General features: G+C 33.5%; 3 protein-coding genes across 15 annotated transcripts; 1 reads left to right on the top strand and 2 right to left on the bottom strand.

Moving 5' to 3' along the window:
- The first annotated feature begins 394 nt into the window (after positions 1-394).
- Positions 395-1,972, top strand: LOC111023031 (uncharacterized). The gene is made up of 2 exons (XM_022300373.2): positions 395-714; positions 1,486-1,972. The coding sequence occupies exons 1-2, from the start codon at positions 535-537 to the stop codon at positions 1,720-1,722; spliced, it is 417 nt and encodes a 138-aa protein (XP_022156065.1). The 5' UTR covers positions 395-534; the 3' UTR covers positions 1,723-1,972.
- A 2,210-nt stretch (positions 1,973-4,182) lies between these two features.
- On the bottom strand, positions 4,183-14,963 carry IAR1 (ZIP metal ion transporter family). Its single transcript, XM_022300371.2, has 11 exons — positions 14,426-14,963; positions 13,700-13,783; positions 13,512-13,561; positions 12,569-12,620; positions 9,733-9,840; positions 8,929-9,167; positions 7,100-7,249; positions 6,836-6,943; positions 5,081-5,182; positions 4,947-4,991; positions 4,183-4,588 (listed from the first exon to the last, which is right to left on the bottom strand). The coding sequence occupies exons 1-11, from the start codon at positions 14,709-14,711 to the stop codon at positions 4,433-4,435; spliced, it is 1,380 nt and encodes a 459-aa protein (XP_022156063.1). The 5' UTR covers positions 14,712-14,963; the 3' UTR covers positions 4,183-4,432.
- Positions 14,908-25,215, bottom strand: CYCJ18 (cyclin J18). Of its 13 annotated transcripts, XR_015787101.1 has the most exons (11): positions 25,073-25,215; positions 24,865-24,941; positions 24,206-24,305; positions 24,032-24,130; positions 23,933-23,950; positions 23,780-23,850; positions 23,521-23,647; positions 23,384-23,444; positions 22,142-22,283; positions 21,993-22,059; positions 18,728-19,230 (listed from the first exon to the last, which is right to left on the bottom strand). XR_015787101.1 is itself a non-coding variant. In XM_022300369.2 (9 exons), exons 1-9 carry the CDS (start codon positions 25,136-25,138, stop codon positions 22,204-22,206), a joined length of 699 nt encoding a protein of 232 aa, XP_022156061.1. In that variant the 5' UTR covers positions 25,139-25,215; the 3' UTR covers positions 18,728-22,203. The 13 variants fall into 13 exon arrangements, 6 of the variants coding, with proteins under 6 accessions (XP_022156061.1, XP_087973229.1, XP_087973224.1 ...); XR_015787103.1 differs by lacking the exons at positions 18,728-19,230; positions 21,993-22,059 and adding an exon at positions 14,908-15,047; XR_015787104.1 differs by lacking the exons at positions 18,728-19,230; positions 21,993-22,059 and adding an exon at positions 17,184-17,835.
- Between the last annotated feature and the right edge of the window lie 151 nt (positions 25,216-25,366).

Below are 25,366 nucleotides of genomic sequence, written 5' to 3'. Positions count from 1 at the left end.
TAATATATTCCCGATTTTGTATTAAATGGCTTTCGTTATGTGTCGAATTTGTGTAAAAATTTTGCAAACATGAACCAAAATGATCATTTTTTAAGAGTATGAATACCAAAATAAATATTTTAAAAGTAGAGAGACTAAAATGAAACAAAATTGAAAGTAACAAGGATCAAAATGAACCTTTTAAAAATACAGTAACCAAATTGAACCTGAACCTGAAAGTATGAAGGCCAAATTAAGTATTTTAATCCGGAAAAGAGAAGTAAAATATATGTATATTTAGTCGAAAGGAGAGAGAAAAAGAGAGAAGGCAAAGTAGTAAACAAAATCCCAAAAAGAGGAAGCCGGTGGGAATCTTTGTTGGCCTCTTTATGTGTGTGTGGGACTGCTCCTTTTCATGCTATTTTTTTTCTTCCTGTTTTTTCCCTTTTTGCCCTCTCCAAACCAAAAGATTTCCTCTGCCTTCTTCTGCCATATTTTCTCCTTCCTCATCAGCTCCATAAATCATAACTTGATCTGAAAAATGTGTCTGTGAGAATGCAAAGCAGCAGGATCATCTCAGAAACAGAAGAAGAAGAAATTAGTGGTATTATGGAAGTGCAACATCAGCATGAAATAGTGGTGGATTTGGAGTTCTGGCCATTGCAGCACCCCATGCAGCCTGATGATGAAGATCGCCCTGTCATTTGCCCAATGCCCCACTCTTCTCTTGTTCATGTAACCCTCTCTTTTGCTACAATTTTCGTCTCTTCATTTGTTTGCAATAATTCAGGAAAGAGAGAGAGAGAGCTCTTAAAGATGACAAGAAATATGTGCATGGATTGTTAATGTTGTTAGATTATGAGTCTCGGCTCGGGACTTTTAGAGTTGTGTCTATCTTTAAATCTGATCTCTGACCTCTCGGTTTTAAGAAATTTCTCAATGGGTTTTCGGAAAGATTTCAAGATTTTGTCTACGTGTTTTGAAAAGGTTCTAATGAAAATAGAATGTTAGAATTTTTATTTTATTTTTAATAGATCGTTTGTGTTATTTAATTTAAATTGATAAATTGTGTGTGTCACTATTGTATTATTGGAAGTTTACATAATGGGTTTCTGAAAAATTTCAATGTTTTGTTTCTATTTAGTTGGTATGTTTTTAAAAGATTATTCTAATAACTTCTTTAACTTTCAATTTTGTATCGAATAAGTCTTAGTTGTTGGCTCTGTTATATTAGTTTTCAATTGTGTGCGTCACTACTGTATTATTTAAAGATTACATGATGAGTTGATTTCGAGTAAATTTTTAAGCACCATGTGACATGAATTGTGTTAAACTTTTGGAATTAGCAACCGTGAAGTATGAGAACAAAATTAAAACCAATCCATGAGTTGCTAAAATTTTTAAAAGTATATAACAAATGGCACTTGAATCTGTTCATAACAGAAACATCAGTCTTTTTTTTTTGTTGTTTTTTGACATGATTGTGATGTTTGAAATGGACAACAGGAAGGAACAATGCACAACGGCAAAAGGACAGCAGAAAGCTGGAGGAAAAGAACAGAAGTGTCAAGAGAAGTAAAGGTGGCGGAGACGACGGTGAGGGTGGCGCGGAAGCGACACCACCACACGCTCAGCCGCCCGGACCACCAGACGGCCGGAATGTCGCGGCTCCCTCCGCTGCCAACCGCTCAGAACTTCACCATCTTCCAAATGCTTCAGCAGCTGGACAAATTTGAGTCTTGACACAAATCAAAGGTTATAATTATATATTTGATCAATGAGAGATAATGCAAATATATATATATATATATATATATTTGTTCAATGTGTTTAGTTTTTTTTTTGTTGATATGAAAGTGTGTGAAGTAGAAGAGAAAAGAAAGCATTTTGGTAAAGTTAAAGTTGTGGTCTTGTGGACTCCAAATTGGCTTTGGGTATGAAAAAGGAAAAAAAGTAAATTTACTAAGTAATGGAAGGGATGGGATTGATGTGACTTGGGGAGACATGGAGTCAAATAAATTATGCAAAGCCACACACATATCTTAAAATTCGAGTGTCGAATATACAGATCTCGTGTTATTCAAAACTTTTGACAACCAATTAGAATTTTGTCTTCCTAAGGTACTTTTTGGAACGAAATATAAATTTCGTCATCAAAAGTTTTGAGAAAATAGTAGAATTTCACTGTAAAATTAAAGGAAAACTTTTACGACGAAGCTTATATATCGTCGCTATAAGTATTGAATAAAAAAAAAATCAAATTATTGAAACTATTAGCAATGAAACTTATATTTTGTCGCCAAAAGAGCCTATGGTGATGAAATTCTGGTTCATCACCAAAAATTTTGACTAAAAATTTTTAAATTAGACGAAACTTTTGACGACGAATTGAAATTTCATCTCAATAGGGTACTTTTATCGACAAAACATAAATTTCATCGTCAAAAGTATCTTATTGCAACGAAATTTAATTCGTCACAAAAAGTTTTGTAGGCAGAAAAAAAATGTAGTGAATCTAGCTGAACTGATGGTTTAACTAATTAGCTGCACTAGACTGAAGTTGGCATAATTGTTAAATATAGTTCATAATGGGTGGAGAAGCATATTTTTATTTCTTTAATTCATATATCTAAGTGTATAAAATTGAAAAAAAAATTTGTATGGATCATATTAATGAGTAGTTTTCCAAGAACTTCAAGGTAAAAGGTGCTTGTTCAAATTAATGTGACGTTTTCTAATATTATAGAAAAACCTACTTCGCTTGTCTCTCTATTATTTTTTCTTTATACACCATTTTTTAATGTTGTTGGTTTCACGTCATTTTTAAATGATTCTGGTGTGAATAACAATGAATGAAAGTAATATCCATATTTTCATTTCCATAGTGCTAGAAATTATATTCTCGAACGATGACTTCTAACCTATGACTTCTAACGACTTATTTGAATCGCAGATATTATTTTATGGTTATAAATAATAATGAACAGTAATTAGGTTTAAATATTTAGAATAATAAATATCTTTATTTGGATATGCGGTATACAACAAATTTTGTTTAGAAATTGAAATTAATTAATTATGTATGAAATATTAAAATAGTGTTATTAAATTATTATATTAATTTAATTTATATGATTTAATATTGTGTATTATTATTATTATTTTGACAATATTGTGTATTAATTGATTAATTAATCAGCAGTAGTATTAATATATTTGAAATCGGTATTCAAATATTAATTGAAGATAATACTAAATACCAAATTATTATTTTAATTAATTAAAATAAAAAATTAGATCATTAATTACTAAATCAAAATTAAATTGTTAAAACGACCCTAACTCAACAGTAATTTATCTCCAACTCCCACGTGTTGTACTCAAATAATAATAATAAATTAAATTAAATTTCAAATAACTGCAATTAATGTATATATGTAGCAAGTTAAATTAAGTATTTAATAAATATCTCTCTCCTCTCTACTGTTCATATCCTAAGAGGAGAAAAAAAATTATCTTTTTTAAGTGAGAATCATAATTCTCATGGTTGGTGGAATTATTGGTCCTCACAGATAATAAAAGTAGGTATCACCAACCTGGTAACGGTACCTATCTCCGATCAAAATACTTATTAGATACTGTTTAAAATTTAACGATCTATTAGATACAAAATTAAACATTTAGAGATTCATTAGACATATTTTAGATCAAAATTAAACATTTAGAAATTTATTAGACATATTTAAAATTGAGCGACTTATTAAACACAATTCTAAAAGCGGAAGAACTAAACTTGTAATTTAAGTTAGATTTAATATTCAAGTTCATCCAAAAAAAAAAAAGGACTTGTGGATTATATGTATTATAAGATTTATTTTTTTATACTTTCACTGAGTTAATATTTCTTTTTTCATTCTAAATAATCCGTCTACTTTAGTAGAGAACTCTTTAATTTTTCTACAAAACTTTAATCTTTTTGATAAATAAATCAGTTTATTTTATTCACATTTCAAAAGTCATTTGGAGAAAAGAAGAAATTCTTAGAATATGTTCTCATTTCTTTTCTTTTTGGGGCTCTTCATAATAAATATTAGCTAAGTTACATAGAAAGCAAAAAATAATAATAATAATAATAATAATAATCATCTAAATCACAATAAAGAAGAATGTTCCTAAGAAGGCTACTTTTGAGACAAGGAAAAATTAAAAACAGAACAATCACTACGCTAAACTTGAAACTTTAGACAAATCAAAGAAACACAAAATGTTTAAGTTTCCAATATTTATAGGATCATTGGGTGCATCTCAAACTGCCATCCCTGCTAATCTTACACTAGTTGTTGATGATCCACTACACAAATACAAAAATGGATCAAATATCAACATATTTAGTTTACTCTGTGTATACCTGGGAACCAGTACAGAATACAAAGAGCCATAAATGCACTCTGTTTCACTCGACGAGCGAAATACCGAGCGCGACAGCCATCCCGAGTACAAGTGAAGTTAATTGAAACACCGTGGTTCCTACCGTTGATTTACTATTACTATTCATTTCAGCCAGTACCCCAGCCACAGCAATGTATATGAAGCCACCGGCGGTGAAGCCCTGAGGATGTTCAATTCGTCTCAATAAGATTTAAGATAAGTTTAGTATAACTTTTAGTTTAAGCACTTCTATTTTTTATACTCATTTGTCAAGTGCTTAAATTTACCATCACTTTAGAGTCGCCATCCCTCAAGTAAAAAGTGTTTTTAAGACCAAACACATTAGATTTTTTAAAAAACACTTTTAGTCATCGAAAATCACTTAGAAAGCTATACTGAACACCCTACAAATTAATAACTATCCCAAGAGTGCTTATAGAAGAATTATTTTTGTTCAAAAAAGCACTTTTCTTCGGAAGTCATCCCAAAAACCCCTAGTCCTAAATGAACATAATTCAGCTTCAGCAGTTATTTCTCACCTCAATCAATGATGAATGTCCTGGATCCTTCCCCATGAGCAATGCCTACAGGAGCCATCGTAGATTGATTATTGAAACTGTTCATTAATCTTTTCATGGAATGACCATTCTATGCTTACTGGAACAGTACTTACCATTGCAGTTCCTGCAAGAGCCACAAGTGCAGAGAGAAAGTTGAAGAAAAGGGCTTTGCCAACACTGAAACCGGATCTTACCAAAATACCAAAGTCTCCAATCTGCGCCAAATTGAAATGAAAGCAGACGCTCAAAAACTAATCAAAACAAACTAATACATTTAATGAGAAATTAATGTAAAGGAGATGACATGTTGCTGCATAAGATAATACTAACAAAAAGAAACTCAAGTTCATAAATCACGGGCGCTTGGATTTTCACTAAGACCAAAAATGGTGGCTGTGATTTACGTGCTGATATTTGTGAAAGCCAAGCTCATATCCTTTCCACTGCTCCTATGCATTGGTTTGCTGGGGCTTTTTATTTCAACAGTTCTACCTGCATTGGGTCTTTGCATTAGATGTTCCAAACAATCTCTCCCATCTACTTTTTGGCCAGGCTTTCTTCCAAGGCTGGTTTTTTTTGGATTGATGCTATTAAAGCTTTATTATCAGAGTTATGGTTTGAAAGAAATCAAAAGATTTTTTTAAGACAAAAGCAAATATCCGCCTGAAAGCTACAGCTTACCTAAATTCAAGTCTCTAATGGTGTTCATTTTCAGATTTATTTGTAAATGTTTCTCCTAGTTTTATTTATTCCAAATTGGGATGCATTTATAGATCCCCATAAACTCTTGATATTTGTATTTGTATTTGTGTTCTCTTTTTATTGCCCTCCCACTCCTTTTGGAGTTTGTATCTTTGAACAATTTTGTTCCTTTTCATACATCTGTTTCTTGTTAATAATAATAAAAAAAAAATAGTGGCTACCAAATTCCATGCATAACAGCAATTCTAACATTCAAAAGGTAGGAGGGAGGTGGTACAACCAACTACTAATGGTTTAATGGCTAATTGGCAAAGTCTAGTTGATTTTTAGTTCTTATTTGAACCACCATTCAAAAAATATAAATAAAATGAAAGAAGTAGACAATTCAACCATACAACAATAATCAGATTCACGATCACATGAATACCTTCCAATTTTACAAGTTTCTCTAGCTGGGCTTTACCACATGACTCAATAGGAAGATTGGTATAAAATACATTGAGCTACTGTAAAGGAAGAACATTTGCCAATTTTATGTATGGATTATGTGACTAGACGAATCACAAGCATGATAAGAGGTAGCAAAGGGTGGGGAAAAAAACTTTGAGTCTAAAACCAATTCTTTTAAAGTTAGAATTTGCGTAAGACAGGTTCTTTCATTACAAGAAAATTGGGATAATAAAGAAGATGCGAGGTATCTTCCTAGATGCGAGGTATCTTCCTCGATTTACTTTGATATTCAAAAGAGAAATCGCCTTGGCTTACAAGACTAGCCAATTCGAGAGGGCTGGGTCTCTCCCAATAGCACAATGCTATCCTTACACCAAAATGACAAAAACTGCCTCTACCCTAATCCCGAGGCTCCCTTACATACATTTCTTCGCTCCCACTAACCGTACGCCTAACTAACTTTACGTAAACTTCCCAAAACACCTTCCTCCTCGGTCCCGCCCTTCAATTACCCATTCTACCCCTCCTTACATATGTATGAATAATCGGTGGCCTAACAGGAGACTATAATTTCCACTCATCAAAGTGAAATGTAAGTTTAACTAAAAAGTATCAGGGAGCATGGCTTGACCAGCGGATGTTAACTTCTTCAGCTACCAAGCTGATTAAATCAAGTTTTAATAGTCCAATAAAGATAGTCAAGGAAGAAGATGAACCTCTTGCGGGAGCTCATGTGCAAGCAAAAAGAGAGTTCTAGACCACCCACCAACAGATCCATATAGTAAGAAAGCACTTCCTAAGGCCATTCCATCAGTGAAATTGTGCTGCAATGCCAACAAATATTAATCCTCAAATATATATCAACAGTCTCCTAGCACAGGAGTGTATTGAAGTTGAAACATTGTTACATGGAAATAATAAAAAACTAGAAAAGAAAACGAAGACAAAATTAAAGAATTTAGGGAACGAGAAAAACATACAACGCCATCTGAGAAGAGATTGAGATAACCAAACACTAAATTTGATGGTGTGTGAGCTGGACATTCTTGTGAGGTTTTGACGTCAGCAGTGGAACCATTAGCAGCATCTAGATCTTGCTTCTCCTCTCCGGAAGCAGATTTGCCATTTCTCTGCACAAATCTAGCAAGTCAGAGAAGATATATTAAACGCTCTGATACATTCATCTAATGATGTAGTCCATACAACTAAAAGTTCAACAAAATTTCCATAGGGTAACATTTGACAATTTTATAATAAGAATAGTAACATTAAATCATTTTTATGAATGTAGAAATCTTCGGACTATTAGTTTTGTTGACATAGGAAATGACTTTATTCAAGACATCAACAAATATTGATATAAAAATCTTGCAGGGAACATCCCACGGTTGGAACCATATAAGTCTGAGAAAACGGCTTTCATTAAAAATACTGAAAATACAACAAAAGGAGGCCCAATTGCTACAGATGGTTAGAATATTGATGGTGCAAAAGAGTGTCTTCATTATCTCACTGAAGTGTGTCACAGATCTCTTCTGGGATTCTTTGGTCTAAATTTGTTAAGTATGAAGGAGTTGAAACCTCAAAAAAGTAAAAGAAAAAACGGTTCTCCTTACATTTTGACTAGAAAAAAAAAAGGAACGTTTCTCTTTGTCTTACAGAAAACAACAGCTCCAGCGTCAATGAAACAGACTGTCTGGTTAGCAGATGCCTTGGAAGACTTGCATCTTATTCTTATCTGGTGTTTTTCTAAGCTTTGGGCGCACTAAAATATAATAGCCCTCTGGAGCTAAAGCACAAGGTGCCAATGAAAAGTGAGGACTTTTTTCGTGAGGCGCATGATAGAAAAACGTATTCAAAATTTTTATATATCAAAGAAATATAGTAATATGAATAATAAAATAATAAAAAATTCAAGAATATAGAGTTTTTGTGAGGAACGGGACCAAAAAAGAAATTTCCTAATAGCATTTAAGAGATTCTTCGAAAAATTAGAAAATAAAAATAAAAGAGGGGCTTCAAAGTGCACTGAAGCTTTCGCACTTGCACTGACGCGCGTGGCTTAATGTGCTTTAGTGAGGGCGCCTCACCCCAACCCTCATATTTTGCGCCTAGGTGTGCTTTTCAAACTACTGATCTTATCCCCCTACAACTTGAAGTTCTTTAGGGAAACCCACTGTGAGAAATTTTTAAGTGGATTGAAAGATCTTTAACAAGATACATTGCTTTGTGGAAATTTCAGACGACCAAAACAATGGCAGAAAGTGAAACCTAGTGACTGCAGAAGGTGAAAAACTCAGGCTAGAGAGATTTTCTTTTCCAAGATACAAAGTTTCTGCAAAGTTCGAGAGCTCAGTGCCCCGTTGTAAGATGGTTTCATAAGGAAAGTGTTAACACAAGTAGAAAAAATAGACACCAAGATTTACATGGAAAGCTCTTCCCATGCAAGGAAAAAAACCACTCCAATAACTTTCACTGTGCAATTGGGGTAGAATTATGTGGAATAATACTATCAGGACTTTGATTTGGTCCTTGTGGTAGGAAAGAAACAATAGGATCTTTAACGAGATTTTAAGTTTTTAGATGACTTTTGGTGGAATGTACAGCATTTACCTCAAATTGGAGTGCCAATCATAGGGACTTTTCATTGCAGCAGCGTTTTTATTAATTTAGAATGGAGGAGCTTCTTCCAATAAATAGTTTAGATCCAACATTAAATTTACATAAGGCCAGTCTGTTTCTAAAGAGATCAATCACAACTAGGTAATTTTGTAATGCCATATTTGGTTATGCCAACTAAACAGCTTACCTTCCGAGGAACAGATCTCTGTTGAGTGACCTTATCTTCTTTCGAGCCATTTGGCACTGCATCCAATTCCAAACTAGCTCTGCTTCTTTTATCGCTGGTGTCATGAGAATCACTATCATCCTTCAATTTTTTATTCTTATTGTGGTGGTGATGACCATGGCTCCATTCATTTCCTCCCCCAGAATTTTCTTCTACATACCTCACTGCCTTCTCCACTAGAAGAAAAAGCACAATTCCAGCTGCAACACCAGTACAATGTAGTAGTTATTTCGAAAATGTTGTATGGCCCAGATTTCATTTTTGAAAAAAGATCAGCAAAATATAAAATTTCAAAAGTGAAGATGAAATCAAAAAACACAAAGTAATTTATTACTGTTGATGCACTTAAGTAACTATCTATTAAGATGAAGATTCCATTTTTTCTCATTTCTTAGAATGATGATTTTAATAATATTATAACACACCAGAAATATATAATCAAGAAATCAGAGAAGAGAAACGTAAAAGACTTCTGAATAGGACCACGCAACATTAATTCTCTACATGAAAGAACACATCCATAGCTCAAAGGATTAGATATGCCATTATGAACCTTTTCCATGATGCAATACTCAAAAATAATAATAAAGAACAAAAATATTGCTTGTTCCTTAAAACAAGTTGAACACAGATAGTACGTTAAAAGCCCCACATTTGCAATTGGCATGCATAATAAATGACAAAGCAAGTTCGCTTACAAAAAATATCAACATGATTTATGAAATAAGGTTTGTAAAAAGCAACAACAGGACGTATGAAACTAACCAAGGACAGATATTCCTACAGAAAGATCTTCCAAAGAATGTGCATGAGAATGCTCCTCTCCTGAATGACCGTGATGGTCAGCATGTGAATGAGAGTGCTTTTCACCACCTGCCAGGGAAAAGACGATCCATAAAAAGTTCTGCCCAAGCATATAAAATTTATTGCTGAATCATCGATGTTCCCCATCATAATAAATACCATGTGTTTCTATTTTCATAACAGACAACTTTGTATCACTCAAGAAGATATAATGAAGAGAGGATAAGACATTCTCTCACCAAAACTATTGGAGTTATAAGAAGGCTATCAAAAAAGGACAATTTACAGACTACATTTTGATAAAATTTACCACAAAAAAAAAAAAAAACAAGAAAAAGCACATAGTCTCCACTTTCCTTCTCTACTTCTACGTCTATCTTTAAAAATGCGCCTGATTCATTCTAATCAAGGTTCCCACAAAAGGAGGTCATAATATTTGTCCAAAGAACACTATACTTCTTCTTCAGGCCATGACACACAAATGTTTGCATCAAGAAATCATGAATATAATTAGGAGAACACCATTGAAAACTAAAGCTTTTATCAAAAATGAAAGCTCTCCTTTTGGTAGCAAAATGTTTGTGAAAGTATGCAGCATTTTCATCTCTTTCCTTCAACCATTTACTTACATTTCTTAAGAAGATGCCTTCCATTATCTTTGCAAACATATGAATTCTTTCCTTAGCATAATTCTTTACTGTTCTTCCCGTAAAGACAAAGACTTTTAAAATCAGCTGTTACCTCTTCAACCTCCTCTAATCTGTTTCTTTTCTTGTTTTAACTGGTGCAGCTCCATACCTTTATACATTTTTTATAATTTTCAGTTTTCTCATTAATCTGAAACCAACCCAACCTTCACTCTCTCCTTCATTCCATTTCTGATGAACTAATTTATGTAATTCAATAGTTTCATACCATATATTTGTAAATCAGACCCCCACGTTAATTATCTTGCTCCAAGAATAATTGAGAGATGATCTATAATTACTCTTGCTTTCCTTAAGCATTTGATTCTTTAGAAGTGCTCCCCAAATCTTTTGACATAAAAAATCTATCGATCAACATTTGTATTGGCTCCCCCTCATATTACACCATGTAAATCTCCCATTTGACAACCTTTGTACAAAAGATCATTTGCCAAGATGTTAGTCAAAATACTTGGGAGGGTTCTTCCTATCATTTTTTTGAAAATTAAAGGAGCCTTCATTGAGACAATTTATGGATGAGTCCTCAATGCAAATGAGGTGATTCTCAATAATGAGGTGATTGAAGATTATAAGACTCACAAGTCGAAGGGAAATATCTTTAAAGTCGACCTTGAGAAAACCCATGACCATATTGGTTGGCATTTGCTCGGATAAAATTTTTGGGAGGAAGAGTTTTGGATTTAAACAGAGATATTTGATTTGGAATTCCCTTCGTTCAGCTAAGTTCTCTATAGGCTTATGGTAAGCCTAGGGGTAGAACCTTTGCTTCTAGGGATTTTTAGGTAAGTAGAACCTGGTTCCCTTCCTCTTCATTCTGGTTGTTGACTAGTGGTTGTTGATGACCTCAGCAAGATGGTGTTAATAAGGGTAGATAAGGTTCTTGTCGAGGGCTTCAATATGGGTAAGGCATTCTCTTGAGTCTTGCGGCTCTACATTTGAGCGATGAATTGCTGTACTACTCTTGAGAACATCCCTAAAATGTTGCCATTTAACAATTTTACCCATAACCGAAACCCCCAAGCCCTTGAGCACTCGAGGAGTCAAGCTTAGATTTGACTCCTTCAACTGAGTGCCTCCTGATAGTATTGATGAACTCAAGAGCTAGACTTCAAAGCAATACACTATCTTTTTTACTGACTAGTAGAATACCCTTCTGAGTGTCCAACACAAACACATTATCAGGTCTGTGCATCTTAGATGGTGACACCCATGCTCATGTTGACTCACTTTCAATTACTCATCTCAAGACTGCACCCTATTTTCAAACCTCTAACCCATGGAAAGGAGCTAATTGTCATTACAATTACACCGATACCACCTGACATTCTCCTCGAGGTTTCCCCCCCAAGGAAGACACTCCTCAACTCAATCATCCCACACGTCTCATGAGGTGGCTCACTTAAGAGTTAAGCCCCATGTGGTCCACGAGAGGTAGATAGCCAACACCTTCCCCCCTCTGTTACACTCACGGGAATTTCCCCGCAAGCACACATACATGCAGAGTGGCAAGAAGTTACTTGCCTCCATGAAACTCAAGTACGAGTCGTATGAACCTGGCTCTTGGCATACTAGTCATGTTCCCATATCATGTGTCTCTAAGCCTCTAAGCTCACCTTTGCTCAACTAAAAGTCACAACCCAACATCGACTTTTGTGAATGTGGCACCGGGAATCCAAAGATGCCAACCCTGCAAACGTATGGTCCCTTCATGGAATATTTCTGGAGTTCATATTCAAAAAACATTAATCATGTAAAGTCACTTGTGCCCTGTATTTATGAATTGTGTGCATGCAAATCAGGCTTGCACATGCACACAGAGAAACAGTATATCTAACAGGAGGTGGCACAACATCCGAATATGATATCAGACATTACATTAAATAATGAACAGATTCTCAACACGTTTGCAAATAATAATTTGTACTGTGTGCAAACATTCGCTAGTCCATATTTTTGTAAGTCTTGACCCCTTCATTTAATAGCAGGAAGAGAAAAAAAAACAATATCATAAACAAAAGTCAAAAGGTAAGGGATTAGGGAAGCCATTTTAAATTTAAAGAAATTGAAATACCATCCGATCTGTATCATACCAAATGCATGAGGCAACTGGTGGAGAAAAGCATCCCCTAACATAGCCCCTGCCTGCAACAGAAAATTTTCAGTTTGTACGAGCATCAAAGTTTAACCTGGATAATATAGACACCTGATAATTTCCTGGAGACCTTAGTTAAAACATTTTTACTCCATATTTCAGTTTCCAGATTTATATAAAGCTAGTCTATTTACTGCAAAGCAGGTTTCCACAACTCAATTTTATGTGTTTTAGGCTGTTGTATGGTGTCAAAGATAATAGAAAATGGTGCAGATCTAGATGAAAACAAGTATCACCAAGCTAAAGGAACGACAATGTGATTCAAAAACATCATTGATATAATTGCTAACAGCACGGCAAAACTTTTCTATATTTTACAAACTTAGGACGAAATTAAAATTTGAAACTACAATTAATAGATAGAGAATAAAATGCTCTGAAAGTTAAACTGTACACTTCCTATACCTTATAAATATACTTCAAACATCAAGGTAGTAGCCTTTACTATATCAGCATTATAATAGCATGATATGTTTCAAAATTAATCTCTTTATAATTCAGAAGTTAAACAATAATAAATAAAGTCAGACTAAAATAATTAACAAAAGATGTGCTCGATGGAAATACAAAAGGCATAATATAATGTAACTAAATGGCAAGAGAAAGAAGGGATCTCCAGAACACCCAAATTTTTAACTTGCTTTAAGGAAACCAAAAAAATAGATGGCATATCCAACTATTATTACATCCATATACGACCAATGTGAATATGAAACCCCAAGAGAATAATCCATGTTTCCCCTTGCATAACAGAAATATTTACATCGTTTCAGCATAGTAAAACCAAGTACGTACAGCTATCATTGAAATCATACTTCATAGTTCAACTTATTAAGCACTAAAAGACTCCTATTAGGAATAAGAGGCTTAAAGAATCTGACCCCAAATAAAGCCAATGAGTCAACAATTGCTTTGGATGGTTTGCCTCGAACTGCAACAATTCAAAATTTTAGTCCTTGTGATGCCACGAGTATTTACACCAATAAAAGTCCACTTTAAATTCAAGAAAAGCTGTTGCATGAGCCAGGAAACAAGAAACTACATGTTCATTCAACGCGGAGTCACTTACCAAATATTACTGGCAGGAGTATTAGGCAAATAAGAGATGCCATGCTAATCAACAATGAGCAGCCCAATGCACGAATCCAAAGACCTAGATGGAAAAATTATAAAAATGAAAAAAAAATTAATTAAAAAGAAAACGATGCTCAACCACTACTGGAAAAAACAGAGAAATTTTAGTTAATAAAACTACAAGTCTACAACAGATAAGAATGGTAATTGATACATGAATCAGTTCAGCTGCAAGGTCACAGAAGAACCAGATAAGAAGGGAAAAAAAACATCAATGAACCTTGATGGTTTTCTTTTTTAATCAGAAATAAAACAGAAAGTAAATTCAGACAGATCATATACAAGCACTCAAATATTCATAAACTTCATGTATGTGAAGTTGGAAGGCTCCTTGGAGCTGGAGACAGCCCACTTAGTTACAACAACCATAACTTCCATTTCCTATATGGTCTTTAATCTCTCTCACTGATATGTTCATCGAATCCCAAATGCCTACGCATGTAAGTACCAACCTATTTCCAGTCCTATATATCATGCCCCAGGTCTCTGTTACTATAATGGGACTTCTAAATTCTAATATATGAGATTGAGAGACAATCTTTCATCTCAGCAAATGAAGAGTGCTATCATCACACAACACGGTAAACGAATCGAAACTCCACAGAATTGAGGAAGCAGAAAGAGAATGCAGATCCATGGAGAGGCAATTTAAACAACTAACCCAAACCAGAGAGCTCCGAAGATCCAAGCCTTTCGTGATCATGATCCACATATGGCCCAAACCCATAAAGCTTCATATCCTCCTCCTCCGCCAGCTCCTCCGGCAGAAGCTTCGACCCAACGGACACATCCTCCCCGTTCCGATGCTGCTGGTGATGATGATGATGATGATGGCCATGGCTACACTGGTGATGCCCGTGCGAGCCATGCGCATGGCTCAGATCCAAACCCAGCCCTAACACAAAAACAGCAACAAGAATCACCGCCACAACACTCCGCTGGGACATTTTCTCAACAGGAAACCCAAAAAAGCGTTGGAATTGGGCGTTGGTTAACAAGATCCCGGGTATGGCGGAGAATTAAGACAGATTTTGGAGAGACTGAAAATTTTCAACGTTTGCAGGTTCCTTGAATTGTGATGTAGCAAACGGCCACTAAGAAGAGAAGGATTATGCCGATTATAACGCCGAAGGTCACTACATCCATTTTTTTTTTCCTTTAATTCATTCTTCTTCCTTCTCTCTCTCTGTTTTTAGTACAGAGAGTGAGTTCTAATGGCGATATGAGTGGCTTGCTTTTATCCACAACGCCATGGACATGGTGGGGAAGACACTGCTTTGTACCTGTTCTTTTTCATAGAGAATCTAAGTTCAGTTAGTTTTTTTTTTTTAATTTAGTTACTATAATTTTAAAAGTTTCTTTTCACTTAATTGTAAATTATCACAATTAATGACATAGATAACATCGGTCGACACTTATTTCTGATCTAGAGGTTGTGAGTTCGAATTTCTACCAGCATGTTATATCAAAAAAAAGAAAAGACAATCGACGAATTGCTACGTAAAAAAAAATCTTGTCGATTTGATAAAGGTAAAGATCATTTGTGAAATTGAGACCAAATTGAAACTTTTAAAAGTGTAGGTTCTAAATTATAACTTAGTTTAAACCATAGATATCAAATTGAAAACAATAGGGAGTAAATGAAAATTTTTAAAATTATGGAGACCAAATTAAAAATATGTTCAAATCAACCGAACCAAATTTGTATTTTAACCTTTTCCGGGTGATAAATAGTAGGAGAAATTAAATTAGATTGGGTTAAGCTATCTTTGATCCATTAAAAAATCACTTGTTTTTCGGTCTTTTACTTTGCCATTAGACCCTAATATGATTAACTAATACCATTAAGTTTGACCAAATTGAAAAACATTTGCTTGTTGTCACAAACTATTTTTGTCAGATTTGATTAAACCATGAAAACTAATTTTAAATTTTAAAATTATGGGATCAAACTAAAACTAAGCTCAATCACTAAGTTGGCCCAATGGTCAATGGATGGTTAAAGAGAGTGAGTTGGTCAAATGCTTAAAGAAAGTGAGTTGAAGTCATGATGGTCATCACAAAAAAATTAATATCATACAAGTTTCTTTATTGTTTATTATCAACCAAATATAGTAGATCAGATAAAAAAACAAAAACAAAAGATACAAAATATTGTAGGATTGGACAATTATTCCGTGAGATTAATTAAGGTGCGAGCAAGTTAGTCCAAACACTTATAATATAATTAAACAAAATTTGAAACTAAACTCAACCATGGAGACTAAATTATAAGACTGAGTTGGAACTTATAAAATCATGAGGACCCTATTAAATTTATGCCCAAAATATAGGTACCGAATTCATACTTTAACCAAAATTTTAATTACATCTCTAAATTTTAATACTTTACCTTTCAAAAAAAAATTCAATACTTTACTTAAATATTAACGTACAACATACTAATTACATTTTTTTAGTCAAATATTGATTGAATTAATTGAGTGTAGATTTGGGCCAGCAGTGACACAAGAGGATAGACAAACTAAATAAAATAAAGATAGCCCGACAAAAAATCAACTTAAAATATATTTTAACCAACTTTTTTTACGGCGTGTTAAATTATTATTCGTTAGTCTAATATTTTTTTTGTTAATAGTGAGTTTTATTAAAATCAAAATATAAAGTTAAAAATGCATAATTTAAATTTTTAAAGGTTTTGCTATTAAATAAATTTGACCATAAATGGAGATGGATTAAATTATCTATTCATGTAACCTATTATTTATAGTTAGTTATTACATTAATTAAGAGAGAGAATATTGTAAAAAAATTTGTGGCATCTTTGTTCTTACCTTTTCAAATGATCCACGACACCACCAATTCAATTCTTTTCCATTTATTATAATATTAATTACAAACCTCATGAATTAAACAGAGGGTGATGAATTATCATTTTTGGACCATTTTATTAATTCCTTAATTAAGGATTTTCAAGCTCGTTCATTTACTATGTAATAAAATACTAATGTTAGCTTTTTTAAGTTAAGAAATATGGAGACAGGAGATTGAATCTCGACTTCTGATTAACAGAATCAAATGAATTAAGTCAAGACACAATATTTAGGAGATTCGTTTTTTAAAACGGTTTTTGAATTTATGATCAAACAGTACAAATTCTTAAAACAAATTTTTTTTTTTTTTGTATGATTTCAATGTTTTCAGATTCAGAATTTGAAAATTTTAACATACAAGATTACATAATGACAAAAACTTTGATAAATATACTAACTCATACTATAAACTTATTTTATGTTTGTTAGAATTAAAACATGTAAAATATAATGTATTTTAAATTATATAACATTGTAAAATAATAATTATATATTATTCATAAAAATGTTAATAAATTAATCAATATAACTCCTTATAGTTTACAAATATATTACTAAACATACGTTAATTTTTAAATTAAGATTCAATTACCAAATCTACTACCAAACACAACGTTCATGTTGACATACTAGCTAATATGAGTCAATCCTCATTCTCATCTTTTTTTTTTATAATTTTATTGCTTTTTAAATTAAATTATCGTTCTTATAATGGTTTAAAATTAGGAGAAATGCTTTTTTTATCCCTGAATTTCGAGTTTAGTTTCTATTTTGGTCCATATGTTTAAAAATATTACACTTCTACCCCCTTAAATTTGGGTAAATTTTCATTTGGTCTTTCAAATTTAAATGTTATATCTGTATTCACAAACTTTTGATCCTCACATAAGAAAATCAGACTTTATTATTATTTTATATTATTTATATGCTTTAAGTGGTGAAACTATTTATTTTTACAATAGTTAAATAGGCGATGTAGCAAAAAAAAATAATTAAAAAAAATTATCTCTCCTACCCGATGGCCAATTAAGGGGAAATTGACCTAATGAAACCAATGATAGAGTTGACCTAGCCTAGCGACATCCATCCCTCGTCTCCGACCGGAAGATAGAGACTACTTCATGCGCAACTTCAACATCTCCTGCCAACGGGTAGGCCTTTTTTTCAAAACCCCCTTCGAAAAACGCATTGGCTTTCACTGACGTTCGAGGATCCAAACAAGCAAAAAATGCACGTTACAGACGAAAGGTGGATGTTCATTGGCGAATAAAGAGAGTGCAAGCTATGCAAAAACGGAGCAGGTGTTCATGCCTGAAGTTTCTCATCAAGTGGAAGGTTCGGCTTAAAGACATTGGTATGCGGGTGACTGACATGGGGTTTTGACCTAAGAGCCTATTCATGGTATATCGAAGACTTTTCATCGTAGTTAAGAAAGTTAGAAACTTTTATGTCACGTTTTTTCCTATTCTTCTGTTTTTGTTTTGTCGATCTTGTTGTTGAAGCCGAATCCTCTCCAACAGGAGGGAAATTGATGCAGGATCTAAAAAAGTTTACGTTTTGCTCAAATAACCTCCAATTAGAAAATTCACTTTTTGACCCATGTGATTATTTAAAAAAAAAATAAAAGTATGTAAATTTTAAATGTAACTATTTAGGGCTCTTTTTTTCTTCTTATTCTCTGATTGTACGTGGAATTTGAAGGGATTTCTCAAACGGTTCCTCTTCGTTTTCATCTCTCTCTCAACAACACACCAGCCGCCCTCCCTTCTCTCCATCTCACTCTCTTCTCTTGCAATCTCGCGGTGTCTGTAGCAATCGAGTACCCAATGACAATGATGCAATCTAGTGGCAGCTAGATCGAGATTCGACAATAGATTGAACGAACTTGGGCATTAATTGAACAGAACCTCGACATGAATTGAAAGAACTCAAGCGTGAATTGAACGATCTCGGGCGTGAATTGAACGATCTCGAGCGTACCCAGGAGTGAATTGAACGAACTCAGTCATACTTGGGCATACTCGGACCTGAATTGAAGAGAACTTGGACGGAATTGAACAGAACTCGAGTAGGTTTCATACAAAATCCTCAAATCAAACCATCATGAAAATTCCTGAAAATCAAAACTGAATCGACAACTACACAATCCCTTAAAAATCGGTAGTCTTAAGGAAAATCGAGAAAATCGGTTGTAATCTTAGAATATCTGTAATCTAATCTTGAGGCAAAAAGAGAGAGGCTCAGGAAAATAGGGAGAGGAGGAAAAAAAGAAGAGAGTGTAATGGTCTCGAAGGCTTCCTTGTAATATAATATATAATATCTTTAGGATTTTATCCTTTTCATTCTCCATTCTCTCCAGCCGTCTCCCCCTCTTGTAAAATTTGCCTCCATTTTCTCTTATCGGTCAAATAAAGTATCTCTCGTGTGGACTCCTAGATCTGATGTTTGTGGTTACCATTTGCTGTTTGTCGCCCGTGGCTGCAATTGTCACCTTTCTCACGGTCTCGTCTCTCACTCTTACATTCGATCGCTCGTGGTTGTCATTTGTAGTCCGTCCGTCGCCTCTCTCACGATCTCCATGGCGGTTTGCAACCTAATTCTTAAAAAGAATAATAACTTGCTGACCCAATCCAACCCAACCCGAAAAATTAGGTAGGTCCAAGCCAACCCAATCCTTGAATTGATCCTAATTCTAATTTTACCCTTTTTTAAAAAAAATGTTTCTAAAAGCTACTATTCCTTTTTTAGTTCTTACAATGTCTATTATACATTAAAAAAGATTATAAATAAGCATATTTTTTAAAACAAAAATATTAACCAACAAGATCCTTAATTAATTATTAAGAAGAATTTTAGGAGTTCCACGTAGGAATGAAGTTGTTAAGTCTGGAGTTGTTGAATCTGAATAATAATCAAAGAAGTTAATTAGTATGAAGTTGTTTAGACTATAGTTCTAAAATCTATGTTAGGAGTAGAGTATTAGGTCTCGAGTTGTGTAACTTGAGGTTTTTGTTTGCTGATTTTTTTATTATTATAATTTTACAGTACCGAACAATTAGAGCTTGATTCCCATAATTTCTTTTCAAATTTAATTAATAAAAAAATATTTCCATCAATTGTAAAATTGAGATTTAAATTATACTATTTCATTAATAATTCATCATTTTGTTTAAGTGGTTATTTTAATTAAATTAGATACAGTAATTCAAAAGAAAAAAGCTAATGACAACGATAGTATTCATACAAAAATTCAAACCAAAATCAAAGGGTGAAAAAGTTTTTTAAAAAACCCAAATCACTACAAACACCAAAAAAAAAAAAAAATATCTAAACCCGAAATTTGATTTTATTCTTTTTCCTCACACTAGCCACAACCATACACCCATCCTCTCCTTCATTTTGGTACTCTCAATCTGTCTTCCTTCTCGAGAGAAGAAATAAGCAACTTCCCAAATTTTCTTATAGGTTTTGGTCTATTTTTTGAGTTGAAGAAATTTAAATAAACAAAAACACCTGCTACAAAAAAGAACATAAGAAAAGAAAAAGAAAGAAAAATGGTGTCCCATGAGTTTCTTCAAAGCCTATGATATGAACCAAAGTGTCTTAGTCCTCAAGATTTAAAGGAAGTTGTTGGAGAATCCTATGTCTAAGTTGACAACAAAGTAGAGTTGCATTAAATGCACCATAGTGTCATTTATGGCAACCTCAAATTGCATTGAATGAAGTCAAGAATAAGTCGAACTTCATTTACTACAAACTCAAGTTGAATTAATGGAAGTCTAAGTTGAACTCAGTGTTTTCAAGGCGCACCCAGGCGAGCGCCTAAGGTGAGGGGCGAGGCGATTTCACTTGAGTGCGCCTTGAGTGGTGCCAGGGCGACCGCCTTCAACCGGGCGCTCGCCTTGGTGCGCCTCACTGCGCCTTGGCGCGCTCGCCTCGCCGGTTGAAGGCGGGCACATCAAACTTTTTTTTTCTTTTTTTTAAATCAATTTAACTCAATAAAAACCCACCTCATCACGAAAATAAACAAAAAGAGAACGAAGAGTTTAAGAAAGAAGAAGATGAAGAGAGGAGAAAAGTAGAACTGTAGGAGATAAGAAGGGAGATAATAGAGATGGTAGAGTTGAAGGAAGAAGAAAATTTGAGGCAGAGCATGTTGAAGAAGAAAAGCTTGAGGAGGAGAATAGCTTTTCTTTTTTTGTAGAGTACGAGAAGAAGAAAAAATTGAGGGCAGTACTAAAGAAAGAAGAGTTTGAGGGCAACACATTTTTCTATGTGCTTGCTAGCTGTCAAATAGTATTTGTGTTTCCCATAAACACAGCTATTTATTATAAATACAGTTTCCCATAAATACAACTATTTCTATTTAATTCTTTAGCATTATTGAACTATTTTTTTACCATTTATTTTAAATACAATTTTCTCTCTGCTTCTTTTTTCTTTAATCTGAATATTTTTATTTTTCTCAATTATTTAAATTAATTTTTATTTGAATATATATATATATTTTTTTTAATTTTCACATTTTATTGAATATTTATTTATTTTACATATAAATTATTAATAAATATTATTTATTAAATATTTTATTCAATGTGCCTCGCTTCACTCAGGCCTCGCCTTTTTATCGCCTCTCGCCTTGAGGCGATCAAAGGGCTTGTCGCCTTGAAGTGCGCCTTGCGCCTTGAAAACACTGGTTGAACTCAAGATGCATTAAATGAACAAGACTTCAAAGTACTTCAAAGTAGTTCAAACTCCAGTTCATTCACTCTTGGAGGGTTACAAACTCTTGGTTTTATGGTGGAGGAGTTTCATTCTCGAATTTAAAGCATGTTTAATTGTATTTTCAGTTTTAAACATTTCATTTATGTGTTTTAAGTTACATTTGAGTTAGTGGTGGTTATGATAGGGTTGTTTTGGAGGCTATAAATAGCCTAGCTTGTTCCCTTGGAAAAACATATTCGAGATTTGAGATTTGAGTTTTGAGATAATGAAATTTAAGCTTATTGAGCCATGAGCTTTTCCTTTGCATTTCTTGTATTTTAGAATTACATGCTAGAATCATTCAAGTAGCCTTGATCAAGCGAACTTGTGGAGTGATTCAAATCTTGAGTTTTGAAACAAGTTTTCTCTACTCTTGATCTTGATTATCAAGGTAAATTCATTCTAACTTCTTCTTTGAGTTGAAATCATCTCAATTTGGGGTTTTAGCATTTGTGATTTAGGGGTTTGCATAACCATAAGGGTTTTTAGATCCAATTGGTTATTGTTTTCTTATCAGCCTACTTCAAGACTCAAAACGAATGGTATTTCTCACAAAGACAGGGTATTCATCATTAAAAACAGTATGCTAACCTTCGACGATCTGTGAAGTCTTTTTCTCGCTCTTCAATCCTAGACACTCTAAGATCCTTTTTCAAACCTGCTCCGATTCTATTTCTCTATAACCTAAAAACTTCAACAAATAAGCCAAAAAGACAGCACACAATATCAACAGAACTTACACTTCATGACTTGAAGGAACTGCTCTGTTTTCAAGCCTCTCCTCTTGTACTTCTCTCTAGCATCAAGTCTCTAAAACGTGAACTAGAATATCTTTGACTTCCTGTATAATATCTTCTTCTTTGAATGGCATTACAAACTTGACTGCAATAACAAAAAACGAAAAAAGAGTTCATCAAATTAGGCATTGGGTTCTATATTTCATGGCATTGGTTCCTCGTACTCATAACATAACCTAAGAGCTTCACCCAACAACAAAGTAGTTTTTTTTTTTTTTTTGACAAAGTAGTTTTTTTAGTGCAATATGTAAGGGTGGAAATTTGAATCCATGACGTTTTGGTCGAGATATATATTTTAACCAGATGAGCTATACTCAAGTTCGCAACAATAAAATAAATTAAACTATCATCTTTTTCTGTTATTTCATTACATTCGATCATCTATTATTAAAAGTCCTATTTAATAACTATTTCATTTTTATTTTCTATTTTTGAAAATTTAACTTATAAATACTACTTCAACCTATGTATTTATTTGTTTTGCTATCTGCAATTTAAAAACATTTTTAAAACTTAAGTCAAGTTTTAAAAATTAAAAGAGTAGCTTTTATTTTTTTGAAATTTAGCTAAGAATTTAAATGCGTTGGTATGAAGTTTGAAAAATATACCAAAGAAATTGAAAGGGGTAGGCATTATTTTTAGAAACAAAAAACTACGCAATCGATACTACACGGGGCTTAAGACTCCAATCAAAAAAAGAATAAAAGAAGGGAAAGGAAGAAGAAGATTCACTATGCTTAACTCCCTAGTTCGTACTCCTGAGTATATAACATTCGGTACTGTATTGAAACATGCAGCATAGAAATCAAGTTCATCTCAGATAGCCAATGAAAGGAGGAATTTTAGCTCCTTTCTTCAGTACCCAGGAAAAGTGTCATTTTAGTTGATTCTGGGTCTTTAGCCCTTTATATTCCTTGCATTAGCTATATCAGTGGAAATTGCAATAGCAACATTCATTAACAGAAACATTATGCGTACCCTAAAGAAAAAAAAAAGAAAAAGAAAAAACAAACAAAAACATCATGGATGAATTTGACATGGGTTAAATGTTTATACTATAAGCCAAAATTTTAAGGGTATGTCAGCAACACTCTTTAATCTATTCTATAACTTCAGATCAGTTAATCATTCTATATATCAAAGCTTAATAAAAGGAGAGATGAATTGTAGATGCATCTTACTTACCCCAGGGAAGGATTGGAAATTCCCACTCTTGAACTGGAACAGTGATGAGATATGAAGCAACCTAAAAAAAATGAGAGGGAGAAATAAAGTTAATGGATAATTAGAAGCATTCTAATTTCACCCCTAAAGTAACATACCAAGATGGAAGCAGCTAGAGAACAAGGAGAACTATAAAATACAGATGTCTCCTCTTTTTCATAAAGAAGATCCATTACATCCATGCATGCTTCCCAGTTTACAAGCTCCCCAACTTTCGCTACTTTCCTGAATTTAGTACCAGCAAGAGACAAACTAAAAAGAAGCCAAGGACAATCTGATGCCAACAATCAGAAACTAAAACTACGGTCTGCTAAAGAAAAGGTCAACTCAACAGAGAGAGTCGGCAAAAGATCTTACTTGAACTGAATAAGAAGTTCTTCGAGATATATAAAAGTGATATGTGCAGTACCGATCTCGAAATTCAATACCTATAGAAGATAAACTTATGTATAGCATCAGGACTCTACCAGAATGAGGTAAGAAACTTCTTTGGTTTATTTTGAGAAGTACCTGCATGAATATGACCTCCTACAGAATATCATCATCAACAATGGCAGATATCACTGCAAGAGAAAGCAATATTAAAAACCACTGTGGAAACGAACTTACTGCATCCAAGAAATCTCGGGTCATGAAATGTTGTTCCTTAATCATCTTATCCCCAAAAGACTTGAGAAGTTTTATTGAAAGGGGATGAGAAGAGTGGGACTGCAAAAGAATATATATGGTTGAGTTACAGGACAAAGAAAGGCACTCATCTTCAGAAAGAGGAGAAGAACCCACTTTGCTAGAAATCCATAGGGAAACAAGTGCAAATAACTGCAAATTGCTTTCTGTGATTGGTTGCAGAAGCCAATTTCCTGAGTTATTGCTGCTGGTGAACCTTTTCAAGCAAAGTGCAGCATTTAATCCAACAATTCAGGTGGGAGTCAAAAAACCCCTTACAAGAATTGTTAAAATTTTTTCTAGTATTTGATTAGATAATTAAAAACTATTTAGAGAATTAAAAAAACACTAAAAAAAAGCACCTGAAGTGTTTTTAGGAGAACCACTTAAATTAATACTTCTTCCAAAAGTATTTATTTAGAAACTATATTTTCAAAATTCATCTCAAACTCACCTAAATAGGACAGAAAAATTCATAAGACAAAGCCTTGGTAATACTATTCACTAGATAAGCAGCATTTTCTCGTAACAAATATATAAATTCTCCAATTGTTAATTAGGAAACGATAACAATTTCAATTCTAACTCAAACACCATTGACTTTCATAACAATATACCAGCACCACCAATAAATCAAACTAAAATCGAACAATATTGCACCATTCACAGTCTTAAAATCACTATTTATGAAACTAATTTGACTGACTAGATAGCGCGTATTCATCTGAGCGATTCCAGAATTGAATGCGTCGAGAATCAAGAAGAGGTAAAATTACCCAGAAATCGACTGGTAGAATCTATCAGCGAAAAGTGACAACGCCGCATATTTGACAATTGGAGCCAATTCGAGATCCTTCCAAGAAATTCGAGGATGGAAAATGTATCGGTATAATAGTTTGGAATCTGAAATTTGCTCTTCGCATTTGATTCTCAAAACTTGAAACAAATTTGAGAAAAAAAAAGAGAGGAAAAGATTGGACTCACATGAGCAGATTGAATTAGGAATTTCACGACGCGAATTCTCAGAGCCGATAAATTCTCAGTTTCCATCGTTGTTCTTCGCTCCTATTTTCTCGTAGCAGACACACGATTTGGCATTATTTCCCTCCTTTTTCTTTTACGTTTAAATCTCACCTTGGTCCTCCAATTTTCAAATATTCAGTTAAAATAAAACATTTAAATCTTTTATTTTAGTTTTAACAAATTAATAATATAACTTCAAGTATTCATAATAGCCAAAGTTTTAAATGTGGTCCATTAAACGTGGATAGAAATCTT

Source organism: Momordica charantia (assembly GCF_013281855.1).
Source record: "Momordica charantia cultivar OHB3-1 chromosome 9 unlocalized genomic scaffold, Mcharantia_2.0 BLBB01000009.1, whole genome shotgun sequence".
NCBI classification, from domain to species: domain Eukaryota; kingdom Viridiplantae; phylum Streptophyta; class Magnoliopsida; order Cucurbitales; family Cucurbitaceae; genus Momordica; species Momordica charantia.
Note: the sequence above shows the minus strand (reverse complement) of the source record. Positions and strands in the feature narration are given on the sequence as shown.